General features: G+C 35.3%; 1 protein-coding gene across 5 annotated transcripts in view; it reads right to left on the reverse strand.

Annotated features, from left to right (window-relative positions):
- The window catches only part of SLC30A9 (solute carrier family 30 member 9), a 35,921-nt gene that overhangs the window by 6,850 nt on the left and 4,422 nt on the right, over positions 1 to 24,649 (reverse strand). For 2 of the 5 annotated variants that reach the window (XM_061346169.1, XM_061346171.1), the window contains exons 3-15: positions 23,569 to 23,631; positions 19,654 to 19,753; positions 18,206 to 18,298; positions 17,739 to 17,821; positions 16,275 to 16,333; positions 15,421 to 15,488; positions 10,694 to 10,796; positions 7,431 to 7,486; positions 5,989 to 6,124; positions 5,540 to 5,579; positions 5,029 to 5,100; positions 4,461 to 4,568; positions 3,002 to 3,167 (exon numbers count right to left, since the gene is read on the reverse strand). In XM_061346169.1, the coding sequence (XP_061202153.1) occupies positions 3,002 to 3,167; positions 4,461 to 4,568; positions 5,029 to 5,100; positions 5,540 to 5,579; positions 5,989 to 6,124; positions 7,431 to 7,486; positions 10,694 to 10,796; positions 15,421 to 15,488; positions 16,275 to 16,333; positions 17,739 to 17,821; positions 18,206 to 18,298; positions 19,654 to 19,753; positions 23,569 to 23,631 (1,147 nt within the window). The other 3 variants (XR_009724336.1, XM_061346172.1, XM_061346170.1) reach the window with 3 other exon arrangements.

The raw sequence follows: 24,649 nt of genomic DNA on the forward strand, positions 1-24,649 counted from the left end.
AACTCTAACTAAAAGCCCATTCTGGATGACAAATTAAATAAGGCCTAAAAGTAGAAATTACCAAGGAAAATGAAACAGGAAATAAATAGCCATAAGCCTGAAGAAGAAATTATGAAATCCAGCAGAATTATAGAACCATAAAAGAAAGGCATTGTGTGTGATTTGAAAAAAAAAAAAAAAGTTGGTTTGTAAGTATAGCAAAACTAAAGATTAACCTGGAAACAAGCCTGCTACTAGATGGAAATGGTAGTTATTACTGATGATATAGAATAGACAAAACCATGCAATAATCATTGTTTCCTTGACCAAAAAGGAAAAACAATGTATTAGCAGAACAAAGCATTTCCCTATTAATGGCCTAGAAGCATACCACATATTTGAAAGGAAAAAAATGCTAATAATTCAGCAGGCTCCGCAACTCTTATTCAAGAGTAAAAAGAACCAAGAATAACTGTGAAGGCAAATAATTTTTCATCCTGCAATAATGATAAGTTTTTTTAAAAAGTGTAAATTAAAACACTGTGCCAAAATTTAAGAACCATAAATGAGGCAACCCATGTAATTAAAGACAACTTCATCTCATAACCCAAGGGAAAACAGTGAAAAGGGTGGGGGGAAAACTATACATTATGAGCATTAATTCCAGTCACTAAGGTTTTAGGGAATGTAGATATTTTCAAACAACTACATAAATCAACACCAGTTAATATTGCCTATTAAATACTTTGTAATTAGCAGTGGAACATGACAGTATTCCAACAGTGGCTTGCCAGAACAAGTAAAGTGGTGGTGTTGCTGATGGGGACAGGAGAGGGCGGAAATCAGAGCCTCTGTATCCTTTGGTCAATTCGGAATTAAATATCTTCTGATGAATACTGAATGATTCCCTAATATATTCCCTTCATGTTTGGAAAACACACCTAAAAGTAAAGACTGCAAACCCTCCATGAATGAACAAGGAAGACCTGTTTTGGGAAGCAGCAACTGCAAAAAAGGATTGCAGTAAGAACTCGTATACAGTGAGACAGCTGAAAACCCTGAAACACTGAAATAAAAAGAACAAATATTAGTCACAGCTTTAGAAGCAGGTCAGTACTCGGGAACTTTTTCTTTTACACTTGGTATCAGTAGGAAAAAATTTAAGAGTAGGACAGACCAGTACACACCTCCATTTAAGTAAAGTTTGAATGTTCAAAAAAATGCTGAAACTTATAAGCCCAAAGCTGTGCTGGATGAAAAACTAAAAGTAGCTGTTTGAAGACATACTTGATGGTAAAAGACTCCTTAGTTTCACAAGAAAAAGCTGAAAAACAAAAACAAAAAGAAAAAAAAAAACAAAACAAAAAAAAACCTCTATCTAACCAAAGATTGAAATAAGGAAAAAGAAAAAAAAAAAAACCAGGGAAATTTTTCCCTCTATTATTCCTCATTATAAGCAAGGGTAATATACTTTAACATCTCAGAGAATCCTGATATCAAGACCAGGTGTCTTCTTAGTAGTTGTAAGTTAACCAAGCTCAACATATTAGGCTTGTTACAAGAAGAACGTGGTCAAAGACAAAGTGTGTGCTAAAAGAAATCAAAGCAGGTAACGTAATGGAACTAAGAAAGAGATCACTCAAGACAAAGCGCATAGAGAACGTCCTGCAAACAGCATTGTAAGAAGAACCTACACATTTCAGCTTCTAACCTTCAGAGAAACACCGTTTCTTACCAAGTCTTCACTTCTTTTATTTTGTGTTCCTTTTAAAAATTAAGTTACTTCTTGTTTTTAAAAAAAAAAAGAAGTCTACAGCAAAAAGATAAACTAAGATTGCTCTCTTGAGAAGTTATAGCCATCGACAAAATTGAATATAATATAAACTGGTGCTAGGACAGAAGCAATTTCACGATTCCAGCTGGAGACAAGCAAAAGCCACCTGCGCACTTTGGGAAAAAAAAGAACTACAGAAGTCGCGTACAAAAAAAACCATGTTAACTCACCTACTCTAACACAGCACTGTTGACACATGCTCCACCATTCAGACTAATCCAGGGCCACCACAGAGTTTAGTTACTGACATGTGAAAATTCTAACACAATTCTATTCCAAAATAAGAATCTTGTTTAGCTTCTGGAACAAAAGACATGTCATTCAGACCTGTTGCTTGCAACTGAGATGATGCAGCACTTAAGTTTCTTTCAAATATTCTTGTGTTAACTAATGGGCTTGGATTTTAATCTCCAGAGTTCAGTAATGACTATGAATAAATAAAAAACAAACCTAAAATATTCCAGCTGATTTACACAGAAATATATTCCTGAATAATGATTAAGAAGAAAACAAAAAGGGTTTTGCTTCTAAATCAAGGTTAATAGGATCAAAGCTAAAATAGCTCTCTAGAAAGCATTTAAACAAGATTTCAGAATTAGAGTGAGCTGTAAGTTTATTGCACTATAAACTCTGGATTTCCAAAGAAGAGAAATTAACACTGAGTTAATTCTGTAAGCATCTGACATAGCTAATCTATTACAGTGTAATACTACTGCAGTACTCCACTGCCAAGCGCTACGGAATTCCAGATACTGAATATTAACATTAACATTAACAGAATTTAAAGATTTAAGTGCTCATAAACTATAAAAGCAACAGTACAGTATAACCTATCTGCTTGCATTTCAGCATTTGAAAACAGTTTCAAGTTTGTGATGGCTTTCTCATTAAGTCACTGTCAGCTCCTGTACTTAACGCAACTTAGGATATTTTTTGCAATTTTATTTCAGCTGTGGAATATCTGAGGGGCATGAGTATTTACTTAGTGAAATTTTTAGAAAAAAAAATTCACAGAAATAGAAGCTAGTAATAATTAATAATTAAGGTTCTAAAATCTCAGTACAGAAGAATCCACCCTAAAATAATCAATCTCACCAGATTCATTTAAAGTGCTTGAACTATTTTTTCCAATGTAATTTTCTTGCTTTTTGTTGTTCTTAGTATTGCTGCAGCTGTGAAGATTCTTACCTTACTACAGCATCACTTTCCAGTAACTCAGTGAGTCGCTGCAGTCGTTCAGGCTGAATGGATCGTCCTAGCAGGGCTTCAGTGTTAGTGTAGATGAGAAATGCTGACACACTTCCTAACAAGGTTCCAACACCTAGAGACCCCACACTGTCATAATAAGGGTTTCCTAAACAATATAATGTCAAATTAATTTCACAGAGCATTTCTAAAAAATAGCAGATAATTCAAATTTCACATGAAAGAAAGTACATAATTTGAGATTTATTTTTTTTTTTATTGACTGGTTTTGTTTTTTGGTGGGATTTGTTTTAGATTTTGTAGTGTGTTTTTGTTCCCTTGTTTGTTTTTAGTGCACTGGCAATTCTTTCCTACTGAGGAACAAAATGAAGCTGGAAAAAAAAAAAAGAAGTTATTTTAAGATAAAGTCTCAAGTCCCTCCTGTCCCTTAGCCACTCCTGTCTCCTGAAGGACTAATAAACAGAGTAAACTATTGTAAACTACTTAAGCTTCTGTGTACAGATTTACCTTATATTAACATAAAATTATATACACCTAAACTCAGGTAGTAGCATAAAAGTTTGTGTTCTTTTACCAGGAACTCAAAAACTTGCATGTATTAACCATTTCTGGAATACTGCACTTTTATAAGTTTTCATATTCATACTTATAGAAACAGTAATGTATAACAGGTTTTTTTAAGTTTATCAAAGAAATTAGAAATGGAATAAAGAAAAAATGGCTTATATACAAAAAAGTGAAACTTGCAATTAATTCATTAGCAGCCACAAAAAAAATTACATTTTTTTTTTTTTTTAATTGAAAAGCCAGTACTTAAAACAGGACAAATAAACAAACTTCCTCCTTTATAAATCTAACTGTGCAGGCAAAGAGATACTTTGAATCAGTTGCCACACAGATCATCACACCTGCATGACTTAGGTTTGCTACATTGTTTAGGAGTAGCTATTGTAATCTGAAGATAACACCAATACCACTACATAACAAACCAGAGGAGGGAACTGCTTCCGTAAGTCCTCCCCACATACGCATGCACATCACTGAATAAGGAAACACAGATACGTAATCCCACCACATCACAGTGATCTACATAACTGATTACAATAAACATACCTTTAGTAAAAAATACCTTCATTTGTATGCAAAGTAGCTCAAAAGGAAGTTAGACCCATCTACATGTACTCTTTCAAGCTTAACCCTTTTGACACATTAAAAAAAAAAAAAGCTGAACTTTAATTTCATTTTAAATATTTTCCAATTCAAACTACTAGAAATCTGACCAGAGAGGAGTCTAAACCTCCAGAAGCTTACACAGTACAAGCATCAAAAAGAGAGCAAAGATGCATTTAAGTCAACCAATATAAACTAAACACTCTGCATTCATACCATGCACAGGGGTAAAGTCACATCCTGATTGCCTCAGCCTGAGGCACAATTTTACCTGTTAAAGAAGTCAGACCCATACAGGTAGCAGCTATGGCCACACTCAGAACTGCTGCAGCATCCTCCAGTAACACCACATTTGTACTAGGATCATGACTCTGTACAACTGCGTATACAGCAAAAAAAAAAAAAACAAACCACACATTGCTTTGAAATGATTACCTTTACTACATTACACACAGTACTTAAACTATGCTAACATCAGCAACTTATAAGTATATAGGTGTAAACTGAATTTTTGCATAGGCATACACTTCTGAAAGCATTCATAAATGCACAGAAAAAGCCCTGTGCCAATTACTGAAGCTTCACCATAATGTCTGAAAAACTTAAAGGGGTATTTATCCTGAAAAATGCAAGTAGTTTAGTAAAAGTATTAAGTAGTGTTAACCAACAGGTTTTCACCCAATGTGTAAAATGTATGTTACTAGAATAGAAAAGAGATCAATAAGGCAAGGGGAAAGGGAAAAAGAGTACAGTGAAAATTGTTTCTATCATTATGCAAATAGTGGTAAATAGATTCTGTTTTAAATAATGACATACCTTACTGCTATAATGACACATACCATATTGATAAAATGACAGACCCTTGGCTCGAGCACTCCTGCGAATTTCATTTATAGCAACAAGAAGGGTAGCTGAAACAACACCAAAGTAGTTGCTTAAAATGGTTAGAGCAAAGACTTGCTTGCGTTCTGAAAAGAGTGAACTTTTCTTTATAAATAGCAAGAGATCAAAAAAGCTCTGATCAGTGATACTTTGAATCACTAAAAAAACCTGAATTACCTTCTTCTCTACATGCATGTCTCCCATACAAATTGGAACTGTTACGTTCACTGATAGTTTAATACCCCAAAGACATTCCATGTACACTTTTCAAATTATATGTTATTCAGCTTCTTATTATGGAGAGATAATAGAAGTTTTACCACCTTTTTTTTGTTTGCTTATAACACACATATTTGCAGCAGAGCTCAGAGCTTTAGTATGAAAGCAAAGACCAATTATTACTGCAATTACATTGTATTCTTAGAGATTATGAACAATTAAATAGAAATAATTACTGAAATTGCATACCTCCTTCAGATACCAATGACCCTGCTAAAATGCAGTATGCCTGTATGAAAAAAAAAAAGTGTTATTATGTTATATGTGTAGTTGTACAGATCCCTTTACCACTAACTATCCAAACACAGCATTTCAGAACCTCATTACCGACTGTGCTGTGTGGCTCTCCCTAAACCCAAGGCAGCCAATATTTGAATTATGCAATATATTGAAAAATAGGAAAGGAGGACCTCTTGGGATGTGTGAAGGGAAAACACAAAGTTTAAAGAATAGCTCATTTTGCTATAAGAGCAGCTATAGTTTAACATGAATTTTTTCTTAAAACATGTTCTCATTAAGGATGGTTTGAGCTAACTGTGTTGGGATTCAAACAGACTCAGGAAGTGAATTTCAGACTATGCCATTACTATCTATTAAGTCACCGACATTAGATGCAATATCAAACAACATTAGCTTACCCAGAGAAGAGATTCTATAGGGTGAGGGTTGAGTAAACCTATGATCCCATGATACCAAGACAGTCCTGCACCCATCATGAAAATGCCCACTCCACTAATCAGGGAGGCAATATAGCGCATGTTTGTGAAACCATACCTAGATAAAAAAAAGGAAGTGATTTAGGAAAATAAGATTCTATATATCTGCAAGCACATCTACATGTTTTTTCCAGTAAGTTTTACATGTCTTAAATCATCATCATATGACTAGGCATCTATTTAAGATAAAGCTGTTAAATTCAACCTAATCCAAGGAAAAAAAAAAGACATCTGGAAAAACATAGCTAGTACACACAATGACATTAAGCATTGATATTTTTCTAATTCTTTTCAAAATAAGCTATTTATGCAGCTATATTGATTTTTATGCAGATACTGGGGATTTTACTAACAGAAAGAAAAAACAAACATACTTTAACATTTTATGGAAATGCTACTAAATGAAAACTTCAGCCTTACAGGCAGCCAGTCTACCTATTTTATAATGCTAATTTAAAGGAAATAAAATTTGTGACATCTTTTAGTAGTTCAACTACCTGCAGACATTCAACATTTTCAGCTTTTAAGACCAACTAAAGCAATACTGAAAGTGTACCTTTGTTTTTTTACTATTGACTGCTACTACAAACAGTACATTTCTTTAGCAACATCTAAAAAAACAATGGTACAAAGACTATATTTAGAAAGAAAGGAAAAAGTGAAATGGGGGAAGGAGATAAAACAACTATTTAGACAAATTTAAGATTAAAATATTTTTCAAATTACCTGATGCTCTTAATGAAGTTTAAGAAAGAAAGAAACAATTCTGTAAATGAGATGTATTTTCAACTAGTGCTTAAAATATTAATGACCTGACCAATAATGTGAAGTGTAAAGCAGGTCAACTCTAAGAAAATATCACAGAGCATATAGCTTCTGACTTTCATGAAGCTGTAAGAGCTTTCCAATACTATCCCTATTACTCAGACAAAAACTAATAGCAGCTTGAGTCAAACACATCTCTATGACAAAAGTAGCTGCCTTGCAGAAAAGAGCTTTGTTTTGAATAAGTATTTTTTACTTAAAAAAAAACACTCACTTATTCACGTATCATTTAAAAACAAAGTAAAGCTATCCATTGGAAGAGGCAGAAGAGCCCAAAATAACATAAAGAAATAATGTCAATTAAAATAATACACATCAAAAAGCATACCACAAAAAAAAAGTATGGCTTGTATCAAGCCACTGAAGCTGCAACTTCTGCTATTTGAAAAAAATCTGCAGTTTTCTCTCTTTCAAAGTCATAAACAATGCATTTCAGAAATTATATGAAATGAGAGATTAAGAACAAATTGCTGCAAAAACAAGAACTGATCTCACTCCTATATAAAACTGCAAAATCATTATTTACTCAAAAAGCTTACGGATGACTAGGGTCAGGCGTCCTTGCAGACTGACTGATGCCCAAAGCTAGCAATGCCTATTCAGGATGAAAGGAAGCAAAACTTTGTTAAAATATGAAAACATTTAGAAACATTCTGTATCAACAGAACTCGAACAATAAAGGCAGATGCAATTTGCCGATCTGCACACATACTTTGTTACTGATATTGTACAAGAACAGAAATACAATCCTCAAAATCTGTCATCTACATCTACTGCCCCCCCAATTATTCATATATATATAATATATATAACTATATAGTGTGTATATATATATATAATTACTATTAATTATAATTCTAGAATTGCAACCGAAAGTGAACATTATGTGCAATCACAAGTGTTGTTGCTCTACTTCAATGTGAAGGAATGAAGTTGTTCAGGGAACAAAGCTATTTAAATAAATCCCTCTTGAAGAGAAATTATAGAGACTGTGGTGATGGCACACTACATTTAAAGCAATAATTTTATACTGCAGCTTCCATCATTACAGAAATACTCCAAACTGAAGAAAAATGTTTTTAAGTAAGAAATAAAAACCTCTTGATATCTAAACGGCCCATTTGGGATATATTTATTTAGGCATGCGTTAAACTTGATGCAGTAATTTATCAATCTAGATCTCGATTTTGCAAAGCACATGCTTTGTTTTACAAGTCTGAATTACTGAAGCATAATAACCAGTATTAAAATTTAGACACTTCAGTATTCACAGCGGCAAACTGCTTTGAGGCAGCAAGTTTTCTCCTGTGTTTTTCCCAAAACCACTACGAAGTATTAACTTTCACAGTTAAAAAAACAGAATAGCTCTTCTACATATAAAGTGGTAGATAATACTACTATCAAACTTGGTTCACCTGTAAACTGACACAGTCGGCCAAGTGAAAATCACACACCTGAAGGTTGCCTCCCCATAATTTTCTTTAAGTATTATCAGCTAAGTTAGTAGTGCCCCTGTCTTCACTTCAGAGCTGGAACAACTGAAAGGTTGTGTGAGAATATTTATTGAAAAATAGCAAGCAAAATGCAAGTCCTCAACTCAGTCTTTCTGGACACAGAAACATACTAGGTACAACCAAAGCAAAAAGGTAGCCAAAATTTTGTTAAAATGCATTTTAGGATATTAAGTCTGCTCTAAGATTTCATACGTTCCTCAAATGTGGAGGAGCACTGTTGTATTTTGTATGTGTCAAAAGCTATCCAAGGATTTCTCTTGCTTGAGCTGCAGGAGGGTTTTAACCACTCATCTTGAGGTACTTATTTTGTTTCCAAAGCCTTACTGGTATCAAAAAAAAGCAACAAAAAGAATTCCTTCAACAGTGGAAGAAGGGAAAATTTCAGCATTTCATAATGAATGTCTCAAGCATACTAAAGAAAATAGTGAAAGACACAATATTAATTTTGTCTCTGCATTCTATATTATGTGCCCAGCTCTGAGTTTGCCACACCATCTATCAACGTAAATGTGCCAAGTATATGGCTATTTGGGTTGTGAGAGGCTGCTAAGGCAGCCTACAAATTGAAAGAGATATGCTCAAATTCTCGTCATTATTCTACCAGAAGATGACTAAGCAACAAAGCCTGTCATCCTATTACAGTGACAGGAAAAGTATTTCAAGTTAACATTTAACCAGAATAAGAAAGAAGTACACTATGTACTCTATCTTACTTTACAGTCCTACTTACAATCCATAAAGTAGCTCAGTATAGTTCTGCTTACTACAACTCCTCTGGAATTTCAACTGATTTCAGAAAAAAACTTCAGAATCTACATTGACATGTCTCATTTTTACATTAATACAAATTAAAACACACCCTTTTTTTTTCTATTATCATCTGGACAGGCACTCAATAGTACTTCAAGATAACTGACAGATACATCCCTGCTGTCCAGGAGGAAACAAGGCAGAGCGGAAGAAGCATGCAACCCAAATTACCAAGATTTTGCGCTGACAACATGTCCTAAAGATAAGACTGGTCACATTACACATACCGTTGTAACAAAATTAAGCCTGTCCTGGACTTATTTGCTAATGTTTATATATTTGACTAATACTATAACCCATTTACTTTTTTCCAGTGCACTTTCAAATCTTGATAGTTACAGGGAAAATAAACTGCAGCTGACATACAGAACAATGCAAAACCAGTATTTTACTAAAGAACAGAAGTAACTGGGGCAGGTGGTTTGAAATAATGTAGATGTGTTGCAAACAGTATTATATTAACAGAAATACTAGTCCAAACTTGATCATTAGCAGAAACTCTTTCTAGTTTCCTTCTGCATTTAAGGCTTCTAGACTAGGTCAGTTATTTTACTGTTAGCTTATAAACCCTCCATCAGATCACTGGCATTATATCAAAAAGAGGAATAAAATGGAGCTAAATAAACCTTCTGAAACCACCAGTTTTGGCAGGTAAATCTGCAACTAAGTAACAACAGCTTTGCACTCAGATTGGGAAACAACAGAAAGAGCTCTGAGCTTAACAACTTTTCTAAAGTAATTTGAATTTCTGACAAAATATGCCTTCACCTGCCTACAGGTTAATAAAAACTGTACATAGCAATAACACTGGTTTGTGTCTCTGTGAAGCTAAAAAAAGTATGTGTATACTACAGGCATACAGAAAAAACTGCATCTTCCTCTCACTGCAGGCATAGAGAACTTGTCAGACTCTGGGCAGGCTTTGTAACCTCCATGACTGAAACCAGAAATCACTTAATAATAAAACACAAAAACACCCTCTCCCAGAACAAACTGATTACATCTTTAAGGCTGTTTTGCCTCCAGATTATTTAAATGGTCATTAGATTAAGTACTAGCTTTTTTCCCTCCTAGAATATATTACTATTAATTCTAGGAAGCATGTAAACCATACAAAACAGTACATTATCATGGATGTTGAACAGCAAGAGCACTGTAAATACACACCACAGCAAAACCTGAGAGTCATTTTTAAAGTTCTAACTAATACACTTGGAAATTCTAGGCTTATCTACAATGTCAGTGTTATCTATGAGCAAACTTTATAAAGAAAAAGGTATTTTGCTATGAATTCTAGTCCTCCTAAATAAAATACTGTTTCAATTTCTCTGATGTTTCCTATTTAGACAGTATAGGCAACTAAGGAGCACTAGTAGATTAAATTATTGCTTTCAAGGCCAACTACTGTAAGTACCTATCTTTATTCCTGAAAAAATTATTATAAGTGCTAACTTAAACAGAATAGGAAAAATACTCACCTGGTTACATGTGTCTGCTAGAGAATGTATGGCTTCTGAAAACATACTTGCAGAACCCGTGTAAACCCAAGCAAGTAGCTTAAAGAAAAAATTCAACCCATTTCTGAAAACAAAGAGAAGAAATAAACTAAAGAACAACAGAATAGCTGGTCTTTAATATTTTCAACAAAACCACAAGTGCTCTATAACCATGCATTACCTGCCAGCAAGTGGCAAAACCACATATCACTTTAATCATTGCAGACCTATACAGGCAGGTAAGGCATACAGATTTTCTGTATGGTTACTGTTAAAATACCCTTTCAGCTAAACTTCATATGCAAAGATTTTTTTATTTGTCAAAAATCATTAACTTCTAGGCAGTTACACTTCATGAAAACTACTATCACATTCACTACTTAGAACAACTAATGGCCTACCAGTGGGAAAATAACAGTCTTAATTATTTCCTTTTTCAGTCCTTTCTTTCCTTTTTTTCAGTCCTTTTTAATTTTTGCTTTTCAGTCCTTTGCCACCCCCTCCTAACACTGGAGTCCAAGGTTCCCAACTTTAATCTCAGCGTGGGCAATTCCCAGTAGGATACAAATATAAGACAACAGACAGGAAGGCAAGGCTCTCATCAGATAACACTGTAAAAATTATCTATGGAACTTTTCTATTAAGATGCCCAGTGTGACCTGTCAAGTCTTCTTAGGTTACAGGCTCCCTGGAGTAAGCATCATGTTACGCTGTACAGAGAAAGGTAGCTGTCAACACTAAAATCCAAGTTTACATTCTCACTTCAAACATTCATTATCAGAATCAGTAACTGTTACAATCATATTGCAAAGAAAATTAGACTAGAGGACTATTAGCATTCTCCCCTTTTTAAAATATATTTCAGTTTATCTTGCTGTCAATCTTTTAAAGTATTTGAATGAAATTGTTACAAATAAATATAAACAACATATTACAGTGGCATTCTTGAACAACCAGATGCCAAAAAAATACATTTAAGTTACAGGAAGCACAAGTCCAGCCCCTTGCCATGCACCAAATTATACAGTTGATTAAATCAGATTCATTTCCAAGGTCATCCTCAAAGAATTTCTGTGAAAACACATTTTACTTTAGCACTGTTTTCTGTAACTGCTTCAATACAAGGGCCTGAATGTGCTTCACAATTTTGAAGTTACTCTCATTGCCTCATGAGATGGTGAATCATCACCATAATTTATAGGTGGAAAGTAGAAAATGCACATGTTAGTGATATCCCAAGAACAGAAGGCTGTTGTATCATTAAACCATAATTTAAACTCCCTGTGTTAATTACAAGCTCCTCCAAGTCACAGCATAGTGCATCTTCAGCACACAAAGGAAATAAATTACAGTGAGATTCCTCAGCACAGTCTCTTTACTTTTATTTTTCTCTGTGTTGTATTAATGGAGTTGACAGCTCATCTGAAGGTACATTTCAGTTGTGGGGCCCCCACCTGTTCAGATGACACAGTAGGCACTTTGATGATACTGTTTCACCTCTACCAATTACGAATTTGTGGGGAAATTTGGTATCCTAGAAATTCGAAAGAAGCCATACTAAGATTTCCAAATGTCAGGCCCAATCTATTAATCTATTAATCTATTAATGATGTCCAAGAAGTTGGAGACATATGACAGGAGTGCTATGCAGGAAATTATTAGGAGTGATAAGTCAAGGGGTAATGGGTTAAAACTTAAACAGGGGAAGTTTAGACTGGATATAAGGAAGAAGTTCTTTACTGTAAAGGTGGAGAAGCACTGGGCAACCCATGTTGCCCAAGGAAGTTGTGAATGCTCCATCCCTGGCAGTGTTCAAGGCCAGGTTGGACAGAGCCTTGGGTAACATGGTTTAGTGTGAGGTGTCCCTGCCCAAGGCAGGGTGGTTGGAACTAGATGATCTTGAGGTCCTTTCCAACCCTAACTAATCTATGATTCTATGATTACAAAAGCCATAAGTCTATAGAGCCATCAAGGCTATTTAGTGTTTCCTTTCTGACTAGATGTTTGCATCAATGTAAAGTAAGATAACAGTCATTTTGGAGGAAAAGAAAAAACAAAGTCACGCTTTTACTGCAACTAAAATATGTTCTGCTTTAAAAAAACAAATTCACCACTGCATTTGAAAATACTAATCCCTATGAAAGCCTAAATTCTATTGAAGATGCAACTACTATCAGCAGAAGAAACCATCAGATTCTGAGAAGACAGACACTCGGTATCTCAATCAGTTTGAAACAAAGCTATCTTTTACATCAGTGACCACCAAATCAGAAGAAAGGGTATTCTCTATTTTACTGAAATGAACCAGACTGACTGATTTAGCTAGTCTCACTTTTATCCACATGGACCTTAAAGAGTAGGAAATCTTAACAGAACTTAAACCAAAGATAGGCAAAGTCTGAAGAATATTTATTGTAATGTTTTGGACATCATGCCAAGAAATAATAGTAATGCCCACCATGTTTCACTAGGTACAATTCTATTATTGTTCTTACTAAACCTACTACTATACAGCATTTTCTAATAAGCCTCTCTTCTGCACCTAGAAAACGAGCAATTTCATTCAACACAACTGTTTGTAACAGTATTCCAAAGTCCACGGAGGAGGCAAACATTCACCAAGAAAACTGAGGGAAAGGAGGAAGAAGTGTTGAAACAGATACACATCATCCTTGCTGTCAGAAACCCTGTCAATTTTAGTGTAAAGTCTAAACTTAATTGGTAACTTTAAAATGTACTGATACATGAAGAGAATCAGCCTTTCTCTGGACAAAAGAAAAAAAAACACTACCACAAGTGCAAAAGTAGATCAACATCAACTACTCAAAACAAGGTTCGTAACTTAATTTAAATTACAATTAAAACAAATTCACATAAATCTATGCTGACTGAACTGTAAACTTGAAAAAAAATTAAAGGGCAGTTCTTACAAATCTATCATTCCAAATTTGTTTTCAAGGATAACCCCAACAAAACCCCAAGATGTATATGGGGAACAGAAATTATGAGGAATTGAAAAATACATATAGGAAATTGTACTGTGATGGGACTGCCCATTTTTCATACTCTAGCTTACCACATAAGCAATGGTCTAGAAGGACCTGGTCTTATTTACTTAAAAAAGTCAAAATAATCAAACAGGAAATATTAAATATTTAGATCCATTATGAATCTATGGGGGAAAACAGTCTAGGCTTGAGATACCATTTGAGAACTAAATGCATTTCATCACATCTATTTCTAGAGAAGCAGTAACATTACTAACACCCTGGACCACTTGTAATTTTTAATAAATCTTATATGCCATGCAAACTTTGTATTGTTTAAAAGGTAAAGCACTAGCATGACAATGAAATCACTGCAACAATGCCAGACTCTGAAGGATGTTTTGCTAAAAAGGTATTGTTCCTTTTTTCTTAAAAGCATTACCTTCCTGTGTTTTCTTACCACAGCTTCAAAGTTTTCCCTTGCACATAGCAATTCTATTAACAACACAGAGGATGGCAATGCAGCTAGTCTGCCTTTGAAACTAGCCAGAACTCTGCCTTTGACTGAACCACATTTTATCCTTACTATGGAAGCCTGAAGTTCGTGAGAAGCGTACCCAAATTATCACAACTGAGAAGTTAAGGCAGATTGGCCTTTCTTGACCCCAAACCAGAAGCCACTAAAAATCATGCTGGCGTCAGGGCCACAAACAAGGGAGCACTAATAGCAGTCTTGACTAATATCTCTGAAAAGCCATCAGGTATTTGAGTGCCACTTCTAAAAAGTTCCACATCGAGATGAGTGAGCAATACAATAGGCTCTACAAGCTTCTGCTGGACTAGCTGCCATGCATTCATCTATAAAATTACCTAATCATTCCAAAAGGTACTTATGAAGTGCAGAGTGCAATGCTTATAGCAATGCCCTGTTTACAAAGCAGGAGGAAAGGTCTGTTTTCTCTAGATGACTGCAAGAAAGGAGGTAAAAGTGACCATTTGGGCCCCTCCCCATTATTTTTTTTCCATTATAAACACCTGTGCTAGCAGTTCTTACGTATTTTTACTTAGCCCTGAATAATTACTAGTAAAACATTAAAGAGGGAGGTTTTCAGTCAAACATGGTTTGACGCTCTCCCCCTTTCCCCAGCAAAAAGCATATAGTTTTGTAGATAAGCTCAGAGCTATTTCCTGCTCAAAATGTTGCTTTCTCTGAACAGAAATGTAATACACTTCTGTGTATTTCATGCCAGATAATATCTGTATTTGTTTGCTTTAAATTGGTATAGTTTTGTTTCATTCAAACCTATAACATGTGAAAGGCAAAAACCTCCTAAAATATCCCTGAATAACAGCAGAAAGAAGTTAATTCTTTTCTGTTGTTTATATGGAAAATTATTTAAAACACATGAAGCAAGAAGGGGAAGCAAGAAAAAAGGACACCTTTAAAAGCCTGCCTCTCCATGTCCTTCAAAATTATAGTTTTTGCTTTAATAAATTGTTTAGTCTGATCAAAAAATTTGCTCTTCTCTGATCACAGATATATTTTAACCCTGACCGCTATATATTGGTGAATGTCTGTCCCACCACCACCAAATAAACAAATTATTAACATCAGTTACAGAGACACAGGTATCTTTAGCTTGAATACACAGACTGTTCTCATTTCCAGGATAATAAAAATAAATCATTTTCTCTTGCTTAAACAAAACTTTTTTAACTTACATGCAAATAGCTACCATTACCACCTTCCCTGGTCCCTTGAAAAACATAGCTGCTGCACTGGAGCGTGGCTAAATAAAGAAATAAGAGATTATTAAAATAAAATAACCAAATCTTGATGTCATAAAGGTCCTACCATACATATTATTTAATAAAAAGTTTGCATTGCCCTGCTTTGCGAGAGTGAAGCTACAGGCCTTGAAGCCTGAATGCTCACCCAAACTGCATTTAAGCCTTACACATTTCTACAAACGGATGGCTATAAAAACGATGAACCACCAATAAAGCCTCCAGCAGGAACCACTGCAAATGTAAGGACAGGAGCCAGCTGCACAGCAGAAAGATTAAGACATCATTCTACCATAGAAGAGCACATGGATCTAGCGAATGGGTCTGCTTAAACAGAGAGGAAGGGTCAGTAAGGTATAGAGCAAAGTGTTAATGTTTTGGGTTTTTTTCACTAAGAAGCATACTTTGCTTCTTTAAAATAACAATATATTTACTTTACATGTTTATAGGCTACTCATGAAATAAAACTGCAGCTATATTTGTGAATAAGAAGACAACTGACTAAACAAAACACCTTACTGGCCACAGTAACATTACACTTAAGTGTAATTAAGTGGATTACACTGCCACAGTAGGAACTCATTTAAACTGGTATCATAACATTTACCACTGCAGTACAACCAGAGACAGATCTTGTACATTATAGTGCAAATAAATGTTCCAATAGCATTCAGCTAGTTAAGCTTATGCAGCCATTTCACAACTGTTTTCTTCTAAAGGTGTCATAGTACAGCTCATAGCACTTTTCCAGGCAAAAAAAAAAAAAAAATCTTTAAAACATCTCTTACCTTAGTATTGCCAAAGAACTCCTTGTATTCCCATAACAGCCTTTGGTTTCGAAATAGTTCTGCAATACAAAATTACCACCACAAATATATACTAGGAATCGGTATTTTCTGGAATTTTTTTATGCTGCAGGTATCTCCTCCTAGAAAGGGCTACATGGTCTATCTTTCTTTGTGATAAACTCCTCTCCTGGTATGGCTAATCAGAAACCTACTGTTACATACACATGCAAAATGCCAAATACAACCTATTATCCTATACGTTGTTGACATTTCTACTAATAAAGGATGATACACAGAGGCAGAAAACTCCAAATACACTGCACTACATCCAGACCTTCTAATGCCTCCTTCTCACCCTTTAACCACGAAGGAGAAGGAAAAGGATGTTTCAAACCAAGTCTCTTAACATCAGTATTTTTGCATCCACTAATGATGTAACTTGAAAATAAACATTAGTATACTACAGTATCTAGAAGCTGTAGTGCTAGATTCTTCCCTACAGTTATCCAAAATACATTATACAGAATAACTTAAATAGCCTAAAACAGCCAGTAGAGTACAAGCTGCACTCTCCGTACATACACTTACAGGTACCTTAACAAGAGCCTGCAGCTCTAGCCTTTTTACTACAAGGGTGTTTCAATGGCAAAACTCTTTAAAAAAAATTAATAATAATAATTTACAAGACTGCTAATTTTAAGGTACATAATTGAAGTAAGTACCTTGAAGCAGTATTGCCTCTTCTGTGATTTTAACTGGCTAGATAAATCAAAATCCATTACAAACTACTGATCTGACTGTACCTGTTCCTGATAATACCAGCAAGGATGATGACTATTTTAAGCAATGATGTGGGGTGTTTTCCCCACCTTCTGAAGCACAAAGGTGAGATGAATTCATTTCAGAAGAAACATACATGGTAACAGTATGGTATAAAGATTTGGACTGGGTTTAAGTCTTTTCAAAATTCTCAATAAAAAAAAAAAAAAACAAAAAAATAAAAAACTACCAAACTTTTAAGATTCTAGTAATTGTTCACTCAATCCCAGGGATCCCCCTTTAATAAGGGGGTCATACGTTCACACAAAGTACTTGTGGCTCCAAACGCTTTGGTGTGATGACTCATTCAGTGACTTCAGATCTGTGACACAGTGATTTCAGATCTGTGACAAAGTGCGTCGAAGGGTCTGGTAATACTAGCTAAAACTTGAAAACCCCTCCCAAAACGAAGAAGCATGGCTATAGACATCAACTGAATGCATTTCTTGGTGTATGACAAGCAAATTGCAAGATAGTAACAGACTACTTCTGCACAGATACTAATGCGTTACTCTACATTATGTTGTAAAATCATATCAGCAATTGCTAATTCCACGTGTGAGATGATTTCTAAAAAAAAAAAAAATTAAAAGAAAAATCATACTTTGTTGTTTTCATTTTAAGTTATTTGAACACTGTACTCACTTTCTCTGTATTTGATCTCTGCCTCTTTACGTCGTTTTCTTTCTCTAGCAAGAGCCTCTGGGCTACCCCAAACTTCAAGAGACCTGCACAGAGTGAAAGTAACTTAGCAATGGTTCTACTATGCAACTTCTTTTCAGTTTGGCTACATTACAAATGCCTTTCCTAAAAGCAGATCATCATATCGTTCTTTCTCATAAGAAGTCATGCAGACTACCACTCAGTAAGGGGCAAGAAGGGGCTGAGGACAAGCACCTCATCTTTAAACACATGAAAGAGACACTCCAACTGTATATACCCATGTAATTATTACAATAATAAGGATATAAAATGTGTTCCCATAGCAAATGGAAAACATTATTGCCCTCTCACATTGTAAACCTCACTTCTAAAAGAAGGTGGGGAGGGGTCCTCTCTCATATAATACATTTTAAATGATGCAAACATTTTCTTCATACAAGTGTTCTTACTTTGCTTCTACATCCGATCTCAGATACACAGTGAAAGTCTCAGTATCATCATGGGGGCTTCGTCGTTTAATTTTCCTCAGCTGGTCTAAATCACTAAGGAAAGTGGACAAACAGTTCAGTACAAATTCATATTAATCTTTTACTTTCATGCTTGGGTGATCTTCCTCAATTTTGGTATTATTACTTTGCAGACCAAAAACCTGAAGTTGTTTACTTGAGCCAAACAGAACAGACACACAACATGAAGCAACCGATCTCTAGGATACTATTGAAAACAACTGTGTTTTCCTCCACACTCAAAAGTTCAAATCATGTCCTCAAACTATGAAATACTATACATGAAAGAAAGTAGTAAAACATTGGATACTATGACATCCAATGAATCTGCATGTAACTGATAATGTGTACCAGTGACAAACAAGGGAGTTCATGGTTTAACATCTTGAAATTGAAATCAGAAGTGAAATGACATGAAAAGTTAAGAAATGTAACCTCAAAACCTACACACCCAGCAAAAGCTGCAAAAGGTTGGAGATAACGAAGCTACTTGGGGAAACAGATAAATGTACTGTGCTGAGCTACATAGTGGAGCATCTACATTGAGAAGCATCAGGGATTTTTTTTTTTTTTAATTTTTTTATACAACAGAACATTTCATTTTTAGCTCAATCAATTATCTAGTCCTGTTTTCATTTCCCCCGTGACCCCTTTCAGTCAATCCAGCAAAGCTTGAGCTAGGAATTTCTCTGCACAACAAGGTAGTTATGATAAAAATAAGGCTGAGAACTAAGAATAATTTGCCACTGGATTCTCAGCAAAGACACGTCTGGTGACATATACTATATGAAAAAAACTAGGGAGCAACAGTGACAGCATAAAAAGTTATAAACAAAGCTGCTAAGCCATTAGACTAAATATGGGGCACACACATAATGCATAACAGACACCTCAACTACAGCAATACCTAGTAAGACCTGCTGGCAGGCACAACACATAGTAAAAGGCAGTAAATATGAATCAAGTAACAATAGTTAAAATTGCAATTAACCAGATTATATTTTATTCCAAGTAACAGAACTCACATTATGAAGTTTTCACTCATCTTTCACAGATGTTCACACCAAACCATCATGACCCCAAAATGCTGAAGAATTATTTGCCATTCCCCCTTATAACTAGCTGCTCACCCCAAGACACCCCCAAGTGGATTTATGGTCATATCAGTACAAATAAATTCCTTTAAGCAGCAGCTATGTAAACATGCAAACTAAGTGCAAATTCCTACACTAAGTAAACAAGAACTAACCTCAGCCACTTGTGATTACATAAGCCACAACAGCATTTAGAAAGTTGCTATACAAAAATCACCCTAAAACTATAATTATATTTGAAGCGCATATGAACAAACAAATATTTACAACTTAAATCTCAACTCAGCCCCATCATACCTGGATTTGAGACAAAACTCATTTATTGCTCTTACTCCAGTGATGAAGTTATTCTTTGTGTATTTTGGTCCATACTCTCTTTTTTTAAGGACTGCTTTCACTTAAAAACAAAAACAGATAAGCAAGTTAAGTCACTTATGGAGACTACAGCAGACATTTCAAAATTCAAAGTTCAACCTAGTGTCATATCACAATACCTCTAAGTACAGACCTGAAAACAATGCTTATCAGCAAGATCAAAAACTTACAGTGAAGAGAAAGGAACGCTCTTCATTGTGGAAATGCGTACAGTAGAATGATTTACCTCCAAAAATACTATATACTAAATTGTAGTTAGGGGCTTTCAAACATCCACTGAACTGCCACTGCCAGCTACTTCTCCAACTTTCATGTCAGAGATGGTATTTGGCTCCTAGGATAGCATTCAAATATGGCAATTCAGAAACATTTGCTTTAGCAAATGAAACAGCCACACAGAGATCCAGTTGATTTTTTCCAATATTTAAGCAGTTCCACCTTTTACAAGTAAGAACTTAGAGAACAACAGCTTCTGCAGAGCTTACAGAGAACTAAGACTGTATATGTCATTTTTCTCAACTATTATTTTCAAAATGAGCATAATTAATATTAGTCATTAATAGCAATTAAAAATACAAATTTATAATGCTTTCTGTCTAGAAGATGTACTCTTACCACATCAGATTTTCATGCACAAGGAAAAATATTCAGAAAAAGGATAAATGGAATTTTATATTTATACCATTATTTCCTGCTTCTGTATACATATATAACTTCAACTTACTTTCAAATGGAAGTCACTGTATGCTCATTTCCATTACAAACATTATATTTACTGGAAGAAATGTCAACAATTGCTGAAGGATATAACATTAAAGAACACAACTGAAAACAAAAAGCTCAAATTGTGCAGGTGAGAAGACTTAACGAGCACACATAAATTTCCTGTGCGTCACAAGACTGATGATAAGATTTCTGAAGTTAGTCCAGAACTACTCCTTAAGTCACAGGATACTTGCAGAAAGCTACTACTTCTCAAAGTGCTACACTGTCTTATTTCTGAGTTTTGAAATCTCAAAGGCAATATATATTGCTTGACACTCAGCAATGCACTAACAATACAGATAGCAATATTTATCATAATAATCAGATTTCTGTCATCCAGTTTGATCTTACACAATTTTTTAAGTATTTGAGCACTCACATTGATCCCACAATGCTCCTGAGCAAAGGTGACAAATAAAAATAAAAAATAAAAATTCTCCAATAAACAGTCCACCATTTACTAAAGTTAGAACAGGGAAAATATTTTTAAAGGAGAAGAATGCTTCCCATCTTTTCTCCACATATATATCCAAAGCATATTAATCTTAGTAAAAAATGAGTCATGGATTTATCAAACACTTACTAATCCATCTTTCAGAAGCACACATAAATTTCGCTAAAATACTGTAACAAATTGTACACTGCAGAATATCACAACGAGCCCACCCTAGTTCAATTAAGAGTATAAAATAGGCAATAAATATGGAGGGGGGAAAAACAATTCGATATTTCCAAGACAAAGCCAAATAGAAGATGATGTAAATAAAACACTTTAAACTGCAACAATTTCTAAGATCAGTGATTCTTTTAAAATGTTATTGTCTTAGTAACACTTGTATCAGCAAGTTTCTAAGTTGCAGTAGCATCTGAAGACTAGAATTCCACTTTCTAAACGCTATCAAAATCTTTAACATTCTTGCTTGCCTATAATCTAGAAGCAAAACTCTTTCCACTGAGAGATACATCTCTTTACAATTATTTCTCAGCCTAATTTCTCCTGTCTACCTTGTATGCTCCCCCTGCAGGCACACTAAGTGACACCAGACCCGAAGAAACTGACATAGAGGATGTAGACAAAAGCTTGCAGAAAGCATACATCCAGAGATCCTGATCTCACCTTGTTACCAACGAGTATTACAATTTCATGTTTCTTTAAATTTGGGAAACGACACGAAGGCATTTTCATAGAGTTTATGGCCTGCTGAGTCACTTTCACCCCAGAGATTTTTTTTTTAGACAGAGTTTAAAGAGAAATAGCGATTTCTATTTTGATAAAGTTCTTTCCATACATAGAAGGCCAGAAGTGACCAAAAGCACGGGAGTTTTTAATAGTATAATTCTCACAATAACATCATAGAAACTATCAGAGTGAAGATGGAGTGAAAACAGCTTATGATAAATTAAGAACATGAAATTGTAAGAGAAAGTTAAGCACTTATTTTATCTACTTCCATTTTTAAATAATGTAACTAAAGACAAAAGCATGTATTTACTTGTATGGGGTTTACATGGCAAGGTTTTGGTAGCAGAGGGGCTATAATGGTGGTTTCTGTGAGATGATGCTAGAAGTTTCCCTCATGTCAAACAGAGCCAATGTCAGCCAGCTCCAAGACAGACCCACCATCAGCCAAGGCTGAGCCAATCAGCCACAGTGGTAGCACCTCTAGGATAATGTATTTAATATGGGGAAAAGGTTACTGCTCAGGAGCAACCTCAGCCAAAGAAAGGAGTGAGAATGTGTGAGAAGAACAGCTCTGCAGTCACCAAGGTCAGTGCAGAAGGAAGCAAGGAGGTGTTCCAGGCACTGGAGCAAATTCCCCTGAAACTTGTGGTAGTACAGACCATGGTGCGTCACGGTGCCCCTGGAGCCCATTAATGTCCATGGTGGAGCAGAAATACACCTGCAGCCCATGGAGGACCCCATGCCAGAGCAGGGAGATGCCCAAAGGAGGCTGTGACCCCATGGGAATCCTGCATTGCAACATGCTCCTGGCAGGACCTGTGGCCCGGTACAGAGAGAAGCCCATGCTGGAGCAGGTTTGCTACAGGATTTGCGACCCTCCAAGGAACCCACACTGAAGCAGTCTGCTCCTGAAGGACTGCACCCCATGGAAGGGACTCGCACTGCAGAAGTTTGTGAAGAATGGCATCCTATAGGAAGGGTCCATGTTGGAGAAGTTCATGGAGGACTATCTGCCATGAGAGACATGCCTTCACCTGTTCCCAACACTGGAGCAGAAGAGTGTGAGAAGTCCTCCACCGAGGAGGAAGGAGCGCAAGAGAACTGACCATAACTACTGCTCTCCAGCAACGGGAAGAGGTTGAGAAAACTGGGTGCAAATTTAAGTCCAGGAAGAAGGGAAGGTGTTTTAAGATTTTTTTTTGTTTCTCATTACCCCACTCTGATTTGATTGGTAATAAATAAAACTAGTTTTCCCCAAGTCGAGTCTGTTTTGACTGTGACAGTAATTGCTGTCCTGATCTTGACCCACAAGCCTTTCATTATGATTTTCTCTCCTGTGTTTAGATGAGGAAGGGGAGTGATAGAGCAGATTCGGTGGGCACCAGGCATCCAGACAGATCAACTCACTACATTACTACAGACACAACTGGGAACATTACATGACTCAGATTAGGCAGTTCATGTGGTCAAAATATATTTAGAAGCAACACTGATTAGATTAACTTAGCAATAAGAAGGAACAGAGGAAGATCAAGTATTCAGCTTAGCCACGTTAGGTCTGCAATGGTGAATGGACATGCCTAAAAACAGGCAGGAGAGACTGTGATAACAGATAAGACTTGTCTTTTCCTGACAAACTCATCAGCTCAAATAAAACAATTAAAAACTGCACAGAATGGTGAGTAATTAGAAGGCATACTGCTGTATCTGATTTTCCAGGAGTCAATTTCAAACAACTGTGTACTAAACAAAGCTGACATACAGGTGTGTTTTAAAATGTTATTCACATAAACTTGTTACACAATTGAAGAGGAACCATGGTTTCCTTACACTTTTTTTAACTACTCACAGACAGCAGTGAAGTTTCAATATAAAAAGTACTTATTTACCTTTTACTTGGATTGGCTCTTTAAGGACAGACTGCTTTTGGCCTGCATTAGTCTTATCTTGTCCTGTAAAATAAAGATAAAGCTCACTGTAAGCATGGCAGTGCCTACTTTTCAGTAGAGTTTAGTTGACATAAAATAGAAATGTCTCTTAACATTGCTTTCCACCCTGACAACTAAAATACATTTAGATTTCCAACATTTAAAACTCTCAACATAAAAACACAGCAATAGTAAAAAGAAAAAAATAACAAAATAAGGCATTGATCAATAAACTCCCAGCAGCTTGCAGAAGAGCACCAAGTTGCAACAATACTTCAGAAAGTATCCTGAAATTCTGAAAAGCATTTTAACAGTCTATGGGACAAGTTTCATGCAGAGTTTTAGACCAGTAGATAAAATTAATCCGATAGTTTATGGCTGCTGATTACTGGAGTCTCACAAAGCTTCCAACCTGCAATTCAATTTTAAGTAACTGAAGCTTTTTCCCTTAAAAAAAGCTCGCTCCTTAAAATACACCATTTTTAAATTAAAACCCCCAACTCCTGGGTCACAAACTGGAGAAAGTATTCTGCTGGTTTTGAAATTTAAGGATATGACTCAATAAAAAGCCAGTGAAATATAATTTACAGTAAAGTGAAACTTAATATTTGGGAAATAATAAATTCCATTAATATCAGTGACATTTCTTCTTAGAAATCAGAAGTTCTACTTGACAATACAAATACTGCATCCTTGTCTGATGCATCCTGACATAACTTTCAGAACAAAAACCTTATGATTCTAACACGTCAAACTACTCTTTGGTGCCCTAACACTGCAGGTTTGCTACACATCCACAGTCATTAATGAAATTAAAACTTACATTATTTAAAGTGATACACACAAAAAAAAAGAAAGAATTCTCAAGCACGTTTGTATTTATTAATGAGATGATCCTAGCTTAACATGCTACACAAATTACTGAAAGATCAGATTTTGAAGTTTGGACTACATAACTGTCTTTCCATGAGGCAATTAGTTATCGCTCTAACAGCAACTGAGGACTAAGGCTAATGATAGTATACTTTCTTTGAAAAATAAC

The sequence above is a fragment of the Neopsephotus bourkii genome, unplaced genomic scaffold (genome assembly GCF_033783945.1).
Source record: "Neopsephotus bourkii isolate Nb327-2 ecotype Australia unplaced genomic scaffold, CSIRO-AGI_Nbou_v1 NB_259, whole genome shotgun sequence".
In the NCBI taxonomy this organism is placed as follows: Eukaryota; Metazoa; Chordata; class Aves; order Psittaciformes; family Psittacidae; genus Neopsephotus; species Neopsephotus bourkii.